This window comes from Schistocerca nitens, chromosome 2, assembly GCF_023898315.1.
Source record: "Schistocerca nitens isolate TAMUIC-IGC-003100 chromosome 2, iqSchNite1.1, whole genome shotgun sequence".
Taxonomy (NCBI): domain Eukaryota; kingdom Metazoa; phylum Arthropoda; class Insecta; order Orthoptera; family Acrididae; genus Schistocerca; species Schistocerca nitens.
Window position 1 is genome coordinate 598,734,330 of NC_064615.1, and position 22,592 is coordinate 598,756,921.

General features: G+C 38.4%; 1 protein-coding gene across 3 annotated transcripts in view; it reads right to left on the minus strand.

The window, feature by feature from the left end:
- The window catches only part of LOC126234510 (thialysine N-epsilon-acetyltransferase-like), a 145,219-nt gene that overhangs the window by 92,204 nt on the left and 30,423 nt on the right, over positions 1 to 22,592 (minus strand). For 2 of the 3 annotated variants that reach the window (XM_049943205.1, XM_049943204.1), the window contains exon 2: positions 14,284 to 14,489. The exons of the other annotated variant lie outside the window; for it this stretch is intronic. In XM_049943205.1, coding sequence (XP_049799162.1) covers positions 14,284 to 14,349 — 66 coding nt within the window. In that variant the 5' untranslated portion in view covers positions 14,350 to 14,489. The remainder of the gene's footprint in view (positions 1 to 14,283; positions 14,490 to 22,592) is intronic. 3 annotated transcript variants of the gene reach the window in all.

A 22,592-nucleotide genomic window follows, 5' to 3' on the forward strand; every position in this document is an offset into this window, starting at 1 on the left:
AATTTCAAGTTGCCACCGCTCATACCTCACCTCTCTTTCAACAACATCTTTGCCTCTGTACTTCTGCCTCGACTGACATATCTGCCGAATCTCTTTGCCTTTACAAATGTCTGCTTGTGTCTGTGTATGTGTGGTTGGATATGGGTGTGTGTGCGAGTGTATACCTGTCCTTTTTCCCCCTAAGGTAAGTCTTTCCGCTCCTGGGATTGGAATGACTCCTTACCCTCTCCCTTAAAACCCACATCCTTTTGTATTTCCCTCTCCTTCCCTCTTTCCTGATGAAGCAACCGTTGGTTGCGAATTCTAGAATTTTGTGTGTATGATTGTGTTTGTTTGTGTGTCTATCGACCTGCCAGCGCTTGCGTATGGTAAGTCACATCATCTTTGTTTTTAGATATATTTTTCCTGTGTGGAATATTACCTTTTTTTATATAGAGATAACCAATACCATGTATACTATTGATTCTCGCATAGGTTAAAATTATCTCAGCTGTTTCATTAAAAGAATTCATATGATTTTGTATACAATGTATTGTATTTTAGGCTAAAATATATAAAAAAGAAATTAATGTGTTACAATTGATATGTACTAACAAATAAAATTACTCTACTTTTAAGAATAATTGAAATTACAAAATTTCTTACACATTTAAAATTAATATTATTAATTGTGCAATCAACTGCTAATTATTAAATTTGTTTCTGGATTTATTTATGAAATAATGATATAATTTGGTAAAGATTCTTCCCCTGTCGAGAAAGTTTGTAAACTCTTTTGCTTTGTAAACTCTTTGGAAATTATGAGTACTGCAGAATGTAAGTAGTAGTGGGCATGCCTCAGATGGAAGTAGACTTTTTATAAGTTTATCACCAACAATGTAATTACTGGGTTTTTTAATGTGGAAAATGCAAAAAACGTTGTGATGTTGGAAGATATGACAAAGAATAAAATTCAAGAATAATACAGACAAATCTTCATCAGTTATTTAGTCATCAAGAACCTAAGAAATCGAAATTTCAGCTGGAAGGATGTACCCCTAGACAAGACTCTGAGCCATCAACATCAATGAGATAATGAAGATAAGTACAGAGTTATTATTCTGTATATCTTACACCTCTCAAAGCTTTTGAAAATAGTGAAGATACTAAGACAGTGAATTTAACATTGATATGTGGGAGGGTAAGATTACAAGTGGGGGCATCAGCTGGGATCTGTTGACTAACAACAAAGTCTGTCTGTTGCAGAAGAAGAAAGAACAGTGATTTATTTCCAGCTTTTATATATACATATGGAAATTCCAGTCAATTGAAGAAAGAAGACCAGAGGACTGCCCAACAAAGTTGTATCAACAGCGATGAGAATTTCATATAATATCAACAATGACAGACCAGATGAATTGAAAGAGGACTTTACAACTAACTACAACCAAGGACATCAGAAAAGATAAGTACAAACCATTTGTGAAATTAACTCTTCTTTGTGGACTCGTGTGATTGCTAGCAAGATGAACAGAGACGAGGGTAGTGGTGATGAAGTGAAAACTGTAGGATGTAGCCTAGAAATTTTTGAACCAAGTGAAAGTGTAGAAAGCAGAGATACAATTAAAACCGATATTATGCAGTTGATTTTGGCAAAATTGAGTGCAGTTAATGATCAGTTAACAGAAATAAAAACAGATAAAAACAGCAAAGTTAGTGCAGTTAATGATCAGTTAACAGAAATAAAAATGGATAACAATAGCAAATTTAGTGCAGTCAATGATCAGTTAATGGAAATATGATCTGAAAACAATAATAAAATGGACAGGGTACAATACCAAATAGACCAACTGAGTAATTAGGTTTGGGAGCTAAAAAATGGGCTGTCAGATGGATTAAAAAGTGTGAATGAAAAAGTCAATGTATTAGAAAATAAATTTATTGTTTTGGAAAATGAGTTAGTTGTACAGTTTTCCCAATAGGAGAAGAATGTTAATGGTGTCAGAGTTCACCAGAATGTCATAGAGGAAAAAATTTAACAGAACTTCAGCAGCTTAGATCAAAAAAATTTAGATGTTGAAAACAGTATTCTAAATAATGTAAAAGTTCTACATCAAAACATTTCACTAGTTCAGGAAAATTTCACTCACAATAAACTGTATTCAAACAATGGTATTGTGTTGTCCAACACTCCAATCAAAAGTTTTCCATCAGACAATTTACATCCAGTGGATTTTCTGCACCACTGTAGATGTGGTTTTGTGTCAGGCATGAGTGACAACCAAAAGATTAAATTTGTTAAAAGATGTCTTGAAGGCGAAGCTCTGTCATGGGTAAATAAAAATTTAAGTCAGTGGGAAACATACCAAAGTTTCAAAAAAAGTTGAGAAACTGAACAAGGGAGAATTAAAAGTGAATTTCTGAATGGTCCAAATTATAGGAATAGGGACAGTGCACTGAAAGAGTTCTATAAGGATCAACTTAAGAAATTAGTACACCTTGACAGGTCATTTGACAAAATGACATTAATTGATGCACTAAAAAAGAGATTACTAGAAAGGTTGCAGAAGGATTTAGTACACGGACCTGACAATTCTCTAGAACAATTTTTACGATATGTAGATGGGCTGGATAAGGCAGTAGAAAGAAACATATATCATAATAACTGAAATGGTAGAGATCACAATGGTAACGACTACAGAAACAGAGATAGTCATAACTTTAATCAAAACCAACATGGTAATACAGACAGAAACTTTGAACACCAGGAGAATAGGAACAATGGAGATAACTACGGGCAATATAATAGGAGAAACAATCATAGAGGCAACTATTTAGGAAATGGTGGTCTGCCTCAATGAAGGTCCACATTTTTTGAGCAAGGAGACACAACAAGTATTGCACCCCCAATTTACAAGTACATTTGGACAATAATAACTGTATTAATAATGTGGCACAGGTATTTGAAGTTGAATGGAAGGAACATCAGATTTCTCATTTATGTTTTGATCAAAAGTTTTGGAATACTACATTTAATTATAATGATGTAGATATTAATCACAAACCAGAATGCCAGAGTAATGAGAATTTTGCTGTAGTGTACTAATGATTTCTTCTCTTGGTCAGAAAACAGTGTTATTGATATATGTAAAACAAGTGATGACTGTATTGGATCTGAATTAGCCACTATTTTTTATGTAGGAGTGAATGAGAGCTGTGAATTGACTGAGGTTGATAAGTCTGAGAGCAATAGCTTATTGCAAATGAATGTAAGTGAGATGTGTAACTTCAATAATGATGAGAACTGTGATGTTAATGATGTTGTTGATTCAGTAATTTTGGAGGAATATGGTGATGATAATGAGTATCAGATTTTTTGGAGTTAAAGAATAATGAAGTTTCAGAGTTAATTGTGAATACAGGTAAGGCAAGTGATGTTTGTGATGATGTAAGTGAGAGTCATGGAATACCAGTCCAGTCAAAGCAGTTTTTCATTAATGTCATGCAGAGTAATGATCTAAACAGCAAAGGTGAATTAGCTGTACACCTAGAGAATAAAGCTGAAAACTGTTTGAAATTTGTTTGAGACCAGATTGATGACAGCATAGATAAATTTGCATTCTGGAATGAGTTAGCTGTGGTTAGTCAAAATTTGTATCCAAATTGGTGGAATGAAGTGAAAGATGATCTAAGTAAAAAGCGTAATTTTGACAGTAAGGTATTTTGTGTCCTTCTGTAATAAGTGATGTTAATTGTTCTATGGAACCCTTTCAGAGTGTTTGATCTTTACCTGACAACACTTGTAACCAAAGTAATGCTATGATACTGGTGAAGCTGATAAAGCCCTGCAAAACCACTGTGGATGTAGTAGCACTTGATGAAATTGAAAATGATCATTCATATGAAGTGTCTAATAATTGAGATGATAATTCAGATTTTGGATGTCCTTACATTAAGATTAAGATTGATCAGTGGGAAGGGAACTGTTTGATTGATACAGGTAGCCCGATTTGTGGTATATCTGAACAATTTAGGGACAAAATCCAGTGTAGTAAGAATTTTGGGGAAATGTCCAGTGTAGGTGCAAAAATAAAGAGGAGCTACAGGTAAGCAAAGCAAATTGGTAAAATCTTAGGTACTTTTAACGTTTAGTGTAGAAGGCAAGACCTTTGAATATGGATGCTTAGTGATCCCTAGTCTGGAAGACAATGTAATTCTCAGTATGGATTGGATAGTGAAAGTTGAGGCTTGTTTTCGATGGAATGCTAAAGAATTATTTATTTTGAAACCTAAAAGTAATACTTATGTGAAAACTAATTTCTGTATCTTAAACTGTGGGAGAAGTTGTAACTACACACATCAAAAAAAGTTTTGCGTCATCCCAGTTCCCAGAACTCTTGAAGATAGACGTTGACTGTGGATTTTGTATCACAAGCACAGTCCCTCTGACTTTTCAGAGATGTCACTAAACCAAACCAAAGATGTAAACAACAGTGCACGAGCAATGCCTATTAGACAGAGGGGGTCCGACAGCTGATCAGTTCCAGTCATTCCACCAGGAAGGAGATACAGAGCTCAGGTTGTCTGTAGTTCAACCATGCCTAGACAGTCAATACCACACTTTGATCATGTCCGCATTGTTACTTTGTGCCAGGAAGGATTCTCAACAAGGGACTGAACCAAAGTGATGTTGTTTGGACTTGGAGGAGATACAGAGAGACAGGAACTGTCATGAAATGCATCACTCAGGCTGCCCAAAGGCTACTACTGCAGTGGATGACCGTTACCTACAGATTATGGCTAGGAGGAATCCTGACAGTAAAGCCACCATGTTGAATAATGCTTTTCGTGCAGCCAAGGATGTCGTGTTACAACTCAAACTGTAATAGGCTGCTTGATGCGCAGCTTCACTCCCGACGTCCATGGCAAGGTCCATCTTTGCAACCACAACACCATGCAGCATGGTACAGATGGGCACAACAACATTCCAAATGGACCGCTCAGGATTGGCATCATGTTCTCTTCACCAACGAGTGTCACATATGTCTTCAAACCAGACAATCATCAGAGACGTGTTTGGAGGCAACAAGGTCAGGATGAACGCCGTAGACACACTCTCCAGTGAGTGCAGCAAGGTGGAGGTTCCATGCTGTTTTGGGGTGGCATTATGTGGGGCTGATGTACGCTGCTGGCGGTCATGGAAGGTGCCGTAACAGCTGTACAATAAGTGAACTCATCCTCTGACCGATAGTGCAACCATATTGGCAGCATATTGACGAGGCATTCATCTTCATGGATGATAATTCACACCCCCATCATGCACATCTTGTGAATGACCTATGTTTCCAGCATTTGTAGACTTAGAGAAAACTTTTGACAATGTTGACTGGAATACTTGCTTTCAAATTTTGAAGGTGACAGGGATAAAATACAGGGAGCAAAATTGTATTTACAATTTGTACAGAAAACAGATGGCAGTTATAAAAGTTGAGGGGCATGAAAGGGAAGCAGTGGTTGAGAAGGGAGTGAGGCAGGGTTGTAGCCTGTCCCCAATGTGATTCAATCTATATATTGAGCAAGTAGTAAAGGAACCATATGAACAATATGGAGTAGGAATTAAAATCCATGGAGAAGAAATAAAAACTTTGAGGTTTGCCAATGATACTGTAATTCTGTCAGAGACAGCAAAGGACCTGGAAGAGATTGACAGGAAGTGCCCAGTACATTTTCCTTGATAGTGAGTGTTCATCGGAGGTGAGGGTACCATCTGGAGTGCCACAGGGAAGTGTGGTAGGTCCGCTGTTGTTTTCTATCTACATAAATGATCTTTTGGATATGGTGGATAGCAATGTGTGGCTGTTTGCTGATGATGCTGTAGTGTAGGGGTAGGTGTTGTTGTTGAGTGACTGTAGGAGGATACAAGACGACTTGGACAGGATTTCTGATTGGTGTAAAGATAAATGTAAATTAATGCAGATGAATAGGAAAAAGAATCCTGTAATGTTTGAATACTCCATTAGTAGTGCAGCGCTTGACACAGTCACGTCAATTAAATATTTGGGCGTAACACTGCAGAGTGATATGAAGTGGGACAAGCATGTAATGGCAGTTGTGGGGAAGGCGGATAGTCGTCTTCGGTTCATTGGTAGAATTTTGGGAAGATGTGGTTCATCTGTAAAGGTGACGGCTTACAAAACACTAATACGACCTATTCTTGAGTACTGTTCGAGCATTTGGTATCCCTATCAGGTTGGATTGAGGGAGGACATAGAAGCAATTCAGAGGCGGGCTGCTAGAATTGTTACTGGTAGGTTTGATCATCACGTGAGTGTTATGGAAATGCTTCAGGAACTCGGGTGGGAGTCTCTAGAGGAAAGGAGGCGTTCTTTTCATGAATTGCTACTGAGGAAATTTAGAGAACCAGCATTTGAGGCTGACTGCAGTACAATTTTACTGCCACCAACTTACATTTCGCGGAAAGATCACAAAGATAAGATAAGAGAGATTAGGGCTCGTACAGAGGCATATAGGCAGTCTTTTTTCCCTCGTTCTGTTTGGGAGTGGAACAGGGAGAGAAGATGCTAGTTGTGGTACGAGGTACCCTCCGCCACGCACCGTGTGGTGGATTGCGGAGTATGTATGTAGATGTATATGTAGAAGAGCAGTTTAACAGAATGGACAGTGTCTTGAAAGGAGAAGACAAGATGAACATCAACAAAAGCAAAATGATGATAAGGGTAATGGAAAGTAGTTGAATTAAATCAGGTGATGCTGAATGAATAAGATCAGGAAATGAGACACTTAAAGTAGTAGACAAGTTTTGCGATTTGGGGAGCAAAATAACTGATGATGGTCAAAGTACAGAGGATATAAAAGGTAGACTGGCTATGGCAAGGAAAGTGTTTCTGAAGAAGAGAAATTTATTAACATTGAGTATAGATTTAAGTGTGAGGAAGACTTTTCTGAAAGTATTTGCATGGAAAGTAGCCATGTATGGAAGTGAAACATGGAATGGATGATAAATAGTTTAGAGAAGAAAACAACAGAAGCTTTTGAAATGTGGTGCTACAGAAGCATGCTGACGATTAGGTGGGTAGATCACATAACTAATGAGGAGATACTGAATAGAATTGGGGAGAAGAGGAATTTGTAACACAAATTGACTGGAAGAAGGGATTGGTTGGTAGGACTCATTCTGAGAGGTCAAGGAATCACCAGTTTAGTAGTGGATGGAAGTGTGGAGGGTAAAAATTGTAGACAGAGACCAAGAGATGAATACATTAAGCAGATTTAAAAGGATGTACGGTGCAGTAGTTACACAGAGATGAAGAAGCTTGAACAGGATAGAGTAGCATGGAGAGCTGCATCAAACCAATCTCTGGACTAAAGATAACAACAACAACAGTTATATGATATGGAACACAACATCAGTTGTAAAAGTGCCAGTTGGGGAAAGGGAGGGGGCAGTGGGGCAAGGGATTGCTTGATAGAGACAACTACTAATGAAGAGAAAGTCATCAAAATGAAAGGAATTTTGTAAACAACTTTGGAGCAGAAAACTAACAATTGAAAAATGTCACAACACACATACACTATGTGATCAAAAATATCCAGACACCTGGCTGAAAATGACTTAGAAGTTTGTGGCGCCCTCCATCCATAATGTTGGAATTCAATATTGTGTTGGCCCATCCTTAGCCTTGATGACAGCTTCCATTCTCAAAGGCATATGTTCAATCAGGTGCTGGAAGGTTTCTTGGAGAATGGAAGCCCATTCTTCACAGAGGGCTGCACTGAGGAGAGGTGTCGATGTCGGTCAGTGGACCTGGCACAAAGCTGACATTCCAAAACATCCCAAAGGTGTTCTATAGGATTGAGGTCAGGTCTCTAAGCATGCCAGTTCATTGCACGGATGTTATTGTCATGTAACCACTCTGCCACAGGCCATGCATTATGAACAGGTGCTTGATCGTGCTGAAAGATGCAATCGCCATCCCCAAATTGCTCTTCAACAGTGCGAAGCAGGAAGGTGCTTAAAACATCACTGTAGGCCTGTGCTGTTATAGTGCATGCAAAACAACAAGGGGAGCAAGCCCCCTCCATGAAAAACATGACTACCACCTCTGAATTTTACTGTTGGCACTACAAATGCTGGTATATGACATTCACTGGGCATTCACCATACCCACACCCTGCCATTGGATCGCCACATTGTGTACTGTGACTTGTCACTCCACACAATGTTTTTGCACAGTTCAATCGTCCAATGTTTATGCTCCTTAAAGCAAGCGAGGCATCATTTGGCATTTACCAGCGTGACGTTTGGCTTATCAGCAGCCGCTCGACTGAAATCCAAGTTTTCCCACCTAACTGTCATAGTACTTGCAGTGGATCCTGATGCAGTTTGGAATTCCTGTGTGATAGTCAGGATAGATGCCTGCCTATTACACATTACAACCCTCTTCAACTGTCAGCGGTCTCTGTCAGTCAACAGACAATGTTGGCCTGTACGCTTTTGTGCTGTACATGTCCCTCCACGTTTCCACTTCACTATCACATCAGAAACAGTGGACCTCAGGATGTTTATGAGTGTGGAAATCTTGCATACGTATGTATGATACAAGTGACATCCAATCACCTGATCACATTCGAAGTCTGCGAGTTCCGCAGGGCTTCCCATTCTGTTCTCTCATGATATCTAATGACTACTGAGGTCGCTGATATGTAGTACGTGGCAGTAGCTGGCAGCACAATGCGCCTAATATGAGAAATGTATGTTTTTGGTGTGTCTGGATACTTTTGATCACATAGTGTATGCACACAAATGCTTACAGAATTAAGAAATAAGACACCATATATTTCTATGGCAGATGTACATAAAATCAGATCACATCACATTACAAGAGAAGAGATGCTGGAAGGCCAGTAGGCTACAGGACCAGGAGACACCAGTGTGTACGTGAATGTATTTTTATCTCAGATGATGGACCCTGCAAACTATGCAACATTGTATCCTTTATGCATACCTGACCATTGCTCAGTGACTTCTATTTGACAAGTAGTGACCTACCTTAGTATGCACATTATATTCAAGCCTGATTTCTGTACACAAGATTAATTGAAACAATTATTAATAGAATCTCACCATATTTTAAATATCATGCTGGAAGCCTCTCTATTAAGAGCATCCTCTTCTGATAAAATCCAACTCTCTATTACTTTATGTTATACTTTCTGGAATGGGGTTGTCTAATACATTTCCATCTTTAAGGTGTTCTCCATTCAAATATCTTCTTTGGCCAACATTTGTCTGGTGCCCTTAAGTGTGTCCATGCCAACTTAATACTCTTCTTTCAATTCTATCACAATTTATCTGTCCTCAATAATCCTCTTCCTTCCACTCAGCCTTTCTCTGGATTTTTTTTATACCTGACTTCTTTTAAGATCAGCATCCATAGTCCGTTGTTTCAACACATAACATAGCATAGGACAGATTCAATCATTACCCTAGTTATTATTTTCTTATTTTTATTGGAGCCACTCAGATGTCTTTTATGCATTCTATGCCTTAGTTCAATACTTCTGAGCCCATTTATATGAATATACACAACAATAAAATTAAATTATTCTACTTATGTAACAACTCCCTCATAAACAGTTTTAAGATAGGGAGATTGATTTTCACCCCTGTTGTTCAGTTGTGCTTTGGGAAGTATAATGAGAAAATTGTACAAGGTTAACCCAAACAACATTAAAATTGAAAGACCCAAAGACAACATAAATTTAAACTGCCAGGGATTCACTAATGACCTTATTGTTCTGTCCAAAGTAAAACGGTTACAGGAAACAGTGCACAAAATCAATTTCAGAATATTCTTTGGAAAAAAAAGTTATCTGAACCACTACTTGCAAGCAAAATCACAATAACAGAACACGAAAATAAAATCTTGGACACATTTAAATATTTCAGGCAAATAATAACATGTAATCTCAATTGTAGCCTAATGGAATAAGCAAACTGACCAATGGGATATCTACTACCAAGAATAAATACAACAAAAAAGCTACAAAATTTTTAAAAAATGTACAAAACAGTTACACAACCAGATATAATATGTACAAATAAATCCATTTTCAAAACATATAGCACTGCAGAAATAGACAGAATACTGATCAGAAAGAATAATAATTAAAATGTGTGTACGCAAAAATTACTAAAAAACAGATTCTAGAGACTAGCTTCTAATTAGTTTATTTATTTATTCATCCATGGATCATTTAACAATGATACAGGATTTGTCATCATAATACAAGGAAAATAAATAGCTCAAAATACACATACACACACAAAATGTAAGTATGTCTTCATGAGGAGAGGACACAGTGGTTGGCTGACACATTGATGATCAAACCATCACAACATTTGCCTGAAATGGTTTAGATAAACCATGGGAAACCTATATCAGGATGGCCAAACAGAGCAAAACCCATCAATCAGAATATGAGGTTCATGTTTTAACAACTGCATTGCCTCATTTGGTTGGTTCCTATAATAAAGTTTTCTTTACTACATACATGATATGCTCCAGATGACTTATCATTAGAGAAAGTTCACATGCCTGCAGATGATAAATTTTTAGTAAAACAATTATCAGACATGAAACATATAAACGGAAACAGAGGTGTTCCTCAGGGTAGTGTGTTTGGCACAGTTCTGTTCTTAATATAAATCAGTGACTTTCCAGGCATGGACAGAATGATCCCTTTGCTGATGGGAGCAACAGCATTAGTGCCTGATGTAACACGAGAACTCTTACTACAGAATGCAAATGAAATCCTAAAGGATGTTTATGATTGGGCTGCAGTAATACATTAACATTGAACAAAAAGAAAACAATATGCACTTCAGTCATAAAGATAAAAACAATTCTGCCACATTAAGCACAGACGATAAATCTAAGACAGTGTAACAAACACAAAATTTTTAGGGATGAATATTGTCAAGTAACATGGAATGAACAAAAAAACATACTGGCAAAAAGAATGTCATCAGCATCTTACGTTCTTAGAGTTCTGTCATCAATTTGTAATAGCCAGTGTCTTGGGGTGACATGCTGTTGCTACATACACCCAGTTCTGAGCTATGGGATTCTTTTCTGGGGAGCAAAGGCAAAAAATATAGACACAATTTTTAATTTCCAGAAAAGGGCCATAAAAATTATGACTAAGAGTACTAGTAAGGCTCATTATAAAGAACTGTTTTAGAAAAGGTATCCTTGTTGTACAACGTTAGTACATCTACCAATCTATCATGCATAACATGGAAGACATTACTTGTATTTCATTAACAGTTCTGTACATAACTATGGAACAAGAGCAAGTTTGGACTTACATTTACCAAGGAACAACAAACAAAGGAGTCAAATTTGCATTTCCTATCAGGGAATAAAATAGTATATTGAACTGCCCAAAGAGATGAAAAGTACAACTACAATATACCTGTTATAAAAGCAGCTAAAACAGTCTTCATAAGTAATGTATACTACACAATTAAATATTACATAGAGGACTCAGAGTAGTGGTTAATAATGAAAGGGGATAACTACAACACCTTGTCACATCACAATTCTATCAAATTAATCACATGTCAAGATCTATAATACATGATGATAATAATGTCTTCTCATTCTCTTGTGTTCAACATTTCACTCATCATTAGGGAATGTTGATTCAGTTTTTCATGTGGATTATCCTCATAAAAGTATACTTATATATTTTCTGTATATGTGTAGTTTGAGTTATATTATGATGAGAACTCCTGTAGCACTGTATATTATGATGAGAAATCCTGCATCACTGTGAGATGGTGCCTGGATATAAATACAATCAAACAATATAGAATAGCACATACCTTGAAAGATATCAATAACTATAAACTATGGTGCCCATGGAATACATGACAAAACATGTAATGCAAACAATGGACAGCATAAGCATAACTCACACAAACTAACTTATGCACTCTGGGAAAAAGAAAATAAAATAATGACGGGGAAGACATTCTTCTCTCAGGAAATTTAGAGTTTAGCATTCTGTAAATGGCAGGGTTGTTAGAGCACTTGGTCTGTATAAGGATAACAAAAGACCCATGGTCGATATTATTCAATTCCATGCACAATCATTATGCATAGTTATTTGGCCAAAAAGTTCAGCATGGAGCAAAATTCTCAATATGAATAAGAAGTTAAGAAGAAAAAGGAAAAGAAGAACTACATCATGAAACTGAGGAGCAGTTCAAGTACAGCACTTCCTAGGTGGCAAAATACATAATCAAACTAGTGCACCTGGTGATAATAACTTCAAGATCACAAATGATTAATAAATTTGTTTCATAGAGTCATATTAACTTAATGTTTATTCAGTAAATAATCAGTCATTTATTAATGTAAACCTTTATATGTACTAGTATCTATGATAGTCTCCCTATCCTACATTCTTTCTGCACTCCAGTGATGAGATACATGATTTCAGATATGTACTAGAATCTATTATAGTCCTCTTATCCTATATTCTTTCTGCACTCCAATGATAAGCTATATGATTTGAAATGTGGACATTATATTTTTAAAAAAATCCTTTCCATACCTCCATACATGCATCTTTGAGCTCTGTACTTGAAAATAAGTCTTACAATATGCACATGTTAATTCTTGTAAAGTGATATAGCTAATCAACATATGTTATGACTATTCAACAGAGAATACTTTAGACAGCTATCAGGTCAGTACATCCTTAATTTCAAACATTCTATGGATGGGCCCTGATGACATGCACTATTAGATTTTCAAGTAAATGATAATACACAACAGGATTCAATAAATAGAGCAGAATGCTCCAAATTTTTGGGTGTGCATATGATGAAAGCTTGAAGTGGAAGAAGTGTATTACTGATCTTTTCCAACAGTTATGTTCAGTTGCTTTTGCTCTTCATGTAATTGCTAGTCTAGGGAACAAACAAATTAACCTCATGATATATTTTGCATACTCCCGATCAGCTGTGTCTTGTGGAATAATTTTTTGGGGTAGTTCATCACTTAGAAAGAAAGTATTGATTGCACAAAAGCAAGCAGTAAGAATAATATGTGGTTTTCACCCACAGATGTCATGTAGGTATAGCTTGTAGAAGCTACAGATTTTAAATAATAATGGGTGATCAGAGAATTTCCATTTGAGGACATAGCTGCAGCATAGATGCAAAGTAGTATGACTCCAGTGCAGGTATATAAGCACTAACAGGTAGCAAGGGAAATGTGAACTATGGTGGCATTATTACCAGATGCAGCCCAACAAAACCAATGTGCTGCTATTTTTTTCATGGCTGCCGAAGGACAGGTAGATGTTCATCGGAAAATGAGGAATTTGTATTAGGTAGCTTGTCTGTTGAAAAGCACTTTCGTGGACTGGTGCACCAAGTTCCAAGCTGGCCGTGCATATCCACACATCGTGAATGTTGTAATGCAGAAGTTATGCCAACTTAAGTGAGGGACACTTTAGCACCTACCCTACAGTCCTCACCTCTCCCCATGTGATTATTATGCATTTTTTCCCCTTAAAAAAGACCATGAATGGTTAACGATTCCTTTCAGACAAGGATGTGTAACAGGTAGCTATGGACTTCTTCACACAGCATGACACTGTGTTTTACCGAACAGATGTCTTCAACCTGTTGTGATGGCAGGAAGATGGCCTCTGTGCTCACGATGCTTTTGCTTCATTGGCGTACCAATTCTGGACTGTACAGCCTTCAAACAGAAACTTTTTGATCAACCCTTACATATTTGTTAAATAAATTTGCCATAAATAATCCATAACAGTTTGAGAAAAACAGTGATGGCTCTATCTACAACACTAGAGGGAACAATGATCTATATTACCCATTATTAAAGCTGTCAGGGCCTCAGAAAGGAGTTCAATATGCAGCAACAAAAGTTTGGATGGTTTGTCCAGCATCATAAAATATCTGACATGTAGCAAAGCAAATTCTAAATCTAACCTAAAATCTTTAAATTGTTTCTCCTGTACAACACCTTCAATTGAATGGACAAATTTCTGTTTAAAGCTGGTAGGCTGTAAGACAACCTTGACTTTCAGTGTAGTTGCATGACTAGGACTATAATGTAATGTTTTCACTACCAGAAACACTTATCAGGTACACCTATCCTGTAAATTGACTTGTTCCACATAATTTTGATAAAAGAATCATTCAAATAATCTAAGTAACATGTGACAAACTAACTAACACACCTGTATCAATCTTCTAAGTTCCTTGCAGTCTTCTCTCCTTGCCTCCCTTATCATCACATTTTCCATTGTGATCTTTATTTATACAGAGAGGTCTTGGTGGTAAAAGTATATATGAAATAATGAAATGAAGAACAAGATTGGGAGTGGCAACTTCAACACTGCTTATTGTAGATGTGAACAACTCAGCTCACTGCCTTTGGTGATGGCTGCAAAGACACAAAGTTCATGAAAAACAACTATGAAACACACACTTAGATGTTATGGTATAAGATCTCAGTTTACGAAAACCGCTTTCATTTCACCAGTGTGAGTGTATGGTTATTTACTTACACATCACCAGCTTTCAGAAGCAGTCTTTTTTTCCTTTACGCTTCAGAATTTCTGCACTAATGTTCTGTACAAAAGGAATAGCCCAAGTAAATCCAAACTTTTGTGATGGATGCAATTTTGTGTGATGAAATTAAGTAGTGATTTCATATTATGAAGCTGTGTTGCAAGCATATGCCACTGCAATTGAGTAAGAGAGTTTCATGCTTTTTTTTTTGTCATTTCAACCATCTATCCTTTTTTTCCCCTTGTGCCTAGACTTTAACTTGAGCCCTGTACTTCCACTTGACATTCCTATGCTGTTCCTTCCTCACTTCAGTCCATGTTTTGCCAATTTTTAGTTATGGGTTTTCTTGGAAACTAAGGTTCTCTTGGAGTTTCTTCTTGAATGAAATACATTTAAGGATATCCTGTGTTATCCCCACTTCTTGCAGGTATATTTATGCACAGTTGAACCACACCTCTTGGGTTGTATTGTTCAGGAAGTTGTAGAACATACAATTGTTCTACCTGGTAGGATACACATGATCAGTGTTATCATAGAAAATAAACCTCCCCTAGAAATGGTGTCTGTCAGTTTACATGTGTGTAGAGTAATAGTTTTGTTGTTGTCTGAATTCATTGTTTTCTTTGTATGGACCTAAAGTTTTTCTCAAAAGCTGCCATTATCTTGTTTGTAATTCCTCATTCAGATCTTTTCTATTTATAACAAAGAAATTTACCGAATATATTATCCAGTTATATAACAGTGTAGTAATGCTATATCTTGGCCTTAATGGATATTAATTTATTCTTATAGACATTGGGTTAGTTGATATATCACTTCCATTTTTCAGATCCACAATGCATAGACTTCTTTCTGGAGGTGTTTGAATCTATCCACTCTCCTGGATATTTAAATTTCTCCATCTACTCTTGGTTTTCTTTCATCTACCCCAGTAGTTTGGGTACTAATTTTTATGCGTGTTATAAATCCTAGTTTCTGAAACCAGATCTCTAGCTTCCACTTTTGCTGCTTGAGTCTTCAATTTATTGATTTGCACTGCAGGTGTGTCCAGCAACCCAGAAAAAAATATGACACCATCTGCAAAGGTTTGGCAACCAATTGTCAAATTTAGATTTCTACAGACAGGCTTGGCTCAGTTTTCAACACTTTTAAACAATAGAAAATCCAGGATGGAATGTAACAATATTATATACTCACCATGTAGCAGAGTGCTGCAGCTGGCAGTGTGGTTTCAGTCGTGTGTGTGTGTGTGTGTGTGTGTGTGTGTGTGTGTGTGTGTGTATGTGTGGGTGGGTGGGAGTGTTTGTTTGTTTGTTTGTTTGTTTTGATGGTGGCTATACTGGCCAAAAGCTTTATTTGTGACAGTTTTTTTTTGTTGTGCCTTTTTGTGACTCAGCATCTCCATTATATGGTGAGTAGCAACTGTCCTTCTCATAATATGTTTTCAACACCTTTGTTATTTATTCCTTTCCTTGGAGACTACTTTCTCAAGTACACACTGAACAGCAGAAGTGAGAGTCCATATCCTTGTCTGACTTCTGTCCTGATTTCAAAAGTATCTGAAATCTCTCCCACGAATTTCACTTTGGAACTGTGGTCAGTAAGAATTTGTTGGATAATAACTCTCATTTTGTTCTTTAAGCTCAACTGTTTCAGGATTTTGAGAAGGGGTGTTCAGTCAATGAACTTGTAAACCATTTTGAAAACTATTAGGGTCACTACAAATTTCTGACATTTATGTTTCTGTTGAAAGACAACACATTCAAGATGCATGTTCTGTTGGATACATGAACAACTTTTCATGACCTCTCTTTCATATTCATTTAGTCATGAGTCCAACTGTTTTTCTGCCCTGCAGTGAAACACTTGTGAAGGAATCTGGTAGATAATTAACAGAGCTGTCACACATAACACACCTTACTAATTTAGTGGGTGTATCATTGTGAAGGACTGGCCATACAGAAGTGCCTCAGTTTCCCACATGTTGTGGTTTATCTCAATTAGGTTATCAATCATACTGCTTCCTATGTTCAACCACATTTAAAAAATAACTGTGTCTTTCCCTGGTGACTTGTTGTTTTTCAGTGAGTATATTAGCTGTCAAGTGGTGGACAGGTCTGCTATTTTCAAATTCAAAATAATTTGCCAGCGTGTGACAGTTACTCTTATTATTGTAACAACAAAAACGGTCAATTATTGACAAAATTATTTAAAATTAAGGCCCCATATTTTGTTTCTTGAAACCTGCTTGTCCTTTCGAGTTACTCCAAAAGTCCCTGTTTCTGGATGTAATCCTAATCTACACTAGGCCCTTTCACAGCTTCAAATACAGCAATCTCTTGCTTTTACCTGATGGCTAATCTGTGACCTAAACGCCTCATCAGCAAATTTCCACTCTACCAGACTTCTCTCCTTCTACAAAATCCTGCAGTTATCTGCTCCTCTTGCTGCCTTAAATGGTATCATCTGCCAAGCCAACTTCAAACTGCAACAACATGCCAGATTTCACCACAAAAAGCTATTCCACCTTCTCCTAAACTACCTGAACAGTGACATTTTCCTTCCTGTCCCTCTGCAGCTCCCTAAACATCCTCACCATCAACCACCACTTCTCTCCTACAAACCAAGATTAGCCAACCTCCTTAATATCCCACAGGCTTCACCATTACCTCCCAGACCAAGAATAACCCATAATTCCAAGAACCAGTCACAAAAGTACAGTGTCCTAAACCTCTCATCTAAAGCACTCTCCCTTCCTGAATTATTGTATTATCCAAGGGTCTCACTTTCAGCCCTAAACCTGCATTTGATCATGCTGCTTTGGTGAAGGACCTACTTTCTTTTACACATAATATTCATTGGAACAGCAGCCCTGACACTGAACCCCGCCTTGAACAGTTCAGACCATGATCCCACCTTGATCTACCACCACTACCTCAAATCATCCCTTACAAGCCTTTCAAGAATTCTTCACATCCAGCAGTGCTTCACAGCCCTTCTTCAGGTCCCTACAACCCCCTAACGTGTCCTCTGCAGAACTCCAGGCTCTATGTTCCCTAAAAGTTGATGATTCGATCATTATTCTCCCAGCAGACAAAGGATCTATCACTGCAGTACTTGACCAAAAGGAATACGTTAGTGAAGGTCTACACCAGCTGTCTGACACCTCTACATACAGTGTCTGCCATCAAGATCACATCCCTGTGATTCAAACTGACCTGCAGTCCCTCCTTAAAACCTCAGGCCCCTCACAAGGACTAACACCTCAATCCATAGAATTTCTCATCCCACCCAAACCACACACCCCCACCCTTTACCTTCTTCCACGAAACCAATCACTCTGGCCGTCCTTTTGTTGCTGGCTTCAAAGCAACCAGTGAATGTATATCTGCCTTAGTTGATCAACACCTGCAACCCATAGCACAAAGACTCCCCTGCTACATAAAAGATACCAACCATTTCCTAGATTGTCTGAAATCCATGCCTGTCCCACTTCCACCACAAATCTTGCTTGTCACCATTGATGCCACCTCTCTCTATACCAACATCCACCATGAACATGGTCTGTCTGCTGCTGAAACTTCCTCAGTCAGTACTCACCTGATTCCAAATCTGTGACATCCTTCCTACTCAGCTTAATCAACTTTATACTTACCAACAACTACTTTGCCTTTGAGGGGCAGACATACAAACAGATCAGGGGTACAGCCATGTGAACCAGGATGGCTCCTTCCTGTGCCAGCCTTTTTATGTGTTGCTTGGAGGGGGTTTCCTGAGATCCATAAGTCTTCAGACCCTGGTTTGGTTTAGATACATTGATGACACCTTTACCATATAGACTCATGGTGAGGCAAACTTGCTAAAATTCCTGGAATCTCTGAATACCTTCTCCCATTTAAATTTCACATGGTCCTGTTCTGAATCCCATGCCGCTTTCCTTGATGTTGATCTCGTCCTCACCAAAGGCCAGATACATACTTCCATCCACATTAAACATACCAACAATCAACAGTACTTACATTTTGACAGTCGTCATCCTTTCGATGTCAAACATTCACTCCCACACAGCCTTGGCATCCGAGGTAAACGTATTTATTCAGATGCAGACTCTTTACAGCAATACACCACCATTCTCACCTCAGGCTTCACTGCATATAATTACCCCACTAGCCTAGTCGAAAAGCAGATTTCCCAGGCCTTCACATCCAATCCTGGTACTCCTGATCCCTCCAGAAAACAACTTCAAAGTACACACAGTGACTCAGTATTATCCTGGTCTGGAAGGTGTTAATCAGCTACTTCAACAAGGCCATGAAATTCTAAAATCATGCCCTGAAGTGAGATCCATTCTGTAAAAATTTTGACCACCACACCTACAATAGCTTTCCATCGCCCTTCTAATTTCTGCAATATTCCTGTCAGACCCTATGCTCCTTCTGCACCCATCTCCCTACACTATGGTTCCTATCCCTGTGACTGTTCCTGCTGCAAGACTTGCCCTATGCACCCTCTTACCATCACTCTTTGACAGCCCTATAACTGCCAAAACACATACTATCAAAGGGAGAGCCACCTGTGAAACAACGCATGTCATATATCAGCTGTTATATAAACACTTCGGTTTTCTACATCAGCGTGACTACCACAAAATTATCAGTTAGGATGAATGAGCATAGGCAGAGGTTTACTGGCAACTCACAATATCCTGTTGCAGAGCATGCTCTACAGCATGACAATCATGACCTCAGCACCCGTTTCACCACATGCGCCATCTGGATTCTTCTCCCATACACCAGTTTCTCAGAACTCCCCAAGTGGGTACTAGCACTACTTTGTCCTTGATTCTTGCCACCCCCTGGCCTTAATTTACATTAATTTCTCCTGTCTCAGCATTTCTTCACAGTAACTACTCTTTGCCTCACTCCATTTTAGTTTTCTATATCTTTCATTGTCTTATCAGTCTATTTTTCACTGCCCCCCTCCCACCTTTGTTACGTATAAAGCTCTTAGCTTTTCAATCTTATTAACTCATGCATGATGTTTAAGCAGTAACCCCTGTCTGCATATTACCCTGTCTTTCACCTTTAACTCTCAGGTTTCCTAATCTCATCCAATGCAGACCCCAACAATCAGTCTTTTCTTCTCATTTCATATGATAAGTCTCCCCTGACCTGCAGTTCTGGGCGATTTTACCGAAATCCACCCCTTTTTCTATACCTCTCCAGTTCTTTTCCTTCACCCCTCTTCCTCCCCCATCAACCCTTCTGCCTGAAGAAGGAGACATTGGCATCGAAAGCTTGCCAATTACAACTGTCTTTTATGTGTATGTTCTGTTGCCGCTTGGTGAGTATATTTCTTATCTATCTTATTATTGTAAGCAGCTGTACCAATGGGCCTGCTGAGAATTAGACTTGGGGGAACATACTTTTGAGAATTTGTTTAAAAGTATTATAGACACCTTGAATGTTGTTGTTCTTGCAGTCTTCATTAATTTGTACTAGGTGGTTCTTGTTGAAATCATGTTTTAAGTCATAGATTGTTTTTGCAGTGTGTTTTTTTTGCTTCCCCAAATTTTTTTCCTATTATCTTAGTTCTTCTAGGAGTTCATTTTTTGATAAGTAAGCTCAAAACCACATCATATTCATGGGCTCAACATGGATTTTTTTGGTTTCATCAGCAGGGTCATTTTTTTAGCTATCTTGACTAGTGCTTATTGCAGTTGCCCCCTATTATTTGACTTTTGGGACTCAGGGTTATGGTTTAACTCACTGCTAAAGCTGAGCTTCTATGTATTGAGCTACGATTTTTCTCTTAACTTTAACCTTTGAGAGATAATGACTGAACTGAGATTTGATCTTCACAGAACTCTGAAGTTTTGGATATCCTTTTGAGTATGTGTAATATTGACCTGTACCTACGATATTTCATGGAATTACTTCTTGAATCATCCTTCTACTATTAGTGGACTTGATGAACATTTGTTCAGAGTAACTGACATGGTACTGTAGGAGCTCACCAGATGCGGCCTCCTATGTAGGTGAAGGATTGTCAAGCAGAGGTGCACAAGTGGGGTCCTATGGTGCACTAGGAACTAATAAGACACCATTCAATTAACAGTCATTTTATTTCCAAGAATTTCACAATCACTCTGTCTTCTTCCCAGTGTGGCCTAGCAGTGAACATGCTGAGTCTGTGTTGCACAGAGGTGCAGGGTAATGCGTCAGCTTGTGGTGAGAAATCTGCTTGTGTGACCATCATTTTGGCTGAGTTCAGTGCCATGGCCCCACCGTAAAAGGGTAAGGCAGCTGGCATGGTGGTGGATGTTTGTTGGAGTCTCAGTGCTCTCACTGAATGAAGCTGCACTCAGACTCGGCCCCAAAAAATCTGCATGCCTCTGTTGTCAGTTGTTGAGATTGCAAGTGAGGTGGAACACTTAAGAGTGACACAAAGGACAGTCCACGAGACAGTCCAGCATACAGCTAATAAGGCAATACTTTTATTGATGAGAAATGGCAGCACAGAGGCCCTGCTCCAAAGGTGAACAGCTTCTGGATGGGCTGATCAGTCCTTCATTCACAATAGACTGGTTTGACCCTCATCTTCGGGTAGCACAGGTGTGACTGGCAGGTATGCAGCTTGCAAGGTTGAAGTTCCTTCCACAAGTGATTGGCTGTAGACTCATAGCAGTAGACTCCAAGCTGGTGGTAGCTGGTGACACTTTGTCATATTCAACAGGTCATCCTGCAACTATTTCTGCTGGCCTCCCATATCAGTATCAATGATGCAGATGGCGTGGCCACACTCTGAGAGTGAGTGAAAGGAAGGTGAAGATTTTATAGTCGTCAACAAAGTGATACCCCCTTAGAGCTGACTGAATGTGTACTCACTTTCTGAGCCAGTCAGTGCTCTTGGCTACCCTAAAGTTTAACTTCAAAGATTCAGAGCATCCCTTTATGCAAAGTTTGCAGTCTAAAAGACATTTTTGTGTCGTGCCTAGGTGAAGTCACTACATATAGCCCCATTATAGAAGACTTTTGTCTGCTCTGCACTGTTGTCTTAGAGCTGAATCAGGCGTTCCTGACATTCTCTCTCACACAGCCTGAATCAATGAGCTCCCTGCTTGTTTGTACTCCAGTTTTTCTGAGTGTTGACACTGGTTATGCCATTGTTGCATACTCAATGGATATGTTACACTTAGTGTCATCCCAGGTGGCTCCAACAAAATTTTATTCTGCACTTTACTAACTAGTATTCTTGTTCTACTACTTCACATTTCTTTGGCATATATTTGTTCTTAAAATGAAGCTAATTTCTTAAGTTACATCCCCATCAACCTATTACACTAAGTGCTTCGAGCTATCATTTTTTGATTACTCCAGAGTATTTTCTGTCATATTGCAAAACTAGGCAACAAGTAGCTGATACACATGTAATTCTGGGCATTGTGAAGTTCTTTGTTTGTAATAAACATAAATTACACAAATGGTGACCAGAATCATTACAGTACTGGTAGCTGAAATGCTTATGTTCATAATCTGGCCACACTGCTTCTAGTTGTATTGTTGGTTGTGTTGCAACATTTATGCTGTGGAAATCCACATCTTCTGTGATGCTATTAGTTTGTCCAAGGAGTGAAAGGCATTTGGGTTTAAGGCACCATTTAGAAATGTTTGATTTTGGACTGCCAGTGACTCTAATGACTTCTCTGGCCAAAACAGCAAAGGGTGTGTCAGCTCAGTCACTGTTGCACCCATAATTGTGGCTGGTAGGTGAAATGTCGTCCCCATTATGTCACTAGCTGTACCATTTATTTAGGATTCCAATGTCTTTCAGCTTCATCTTGGACATACCCCGTGGCCTTCCTTTTCTGTAACAATTTAGAATTATAACCTCTGGAGTACATACCGAATAGATCCAATGCATGCACATTCTTTGAAAATTGTATAAGGGATTAGTACTTCCCTCCAACACCTTG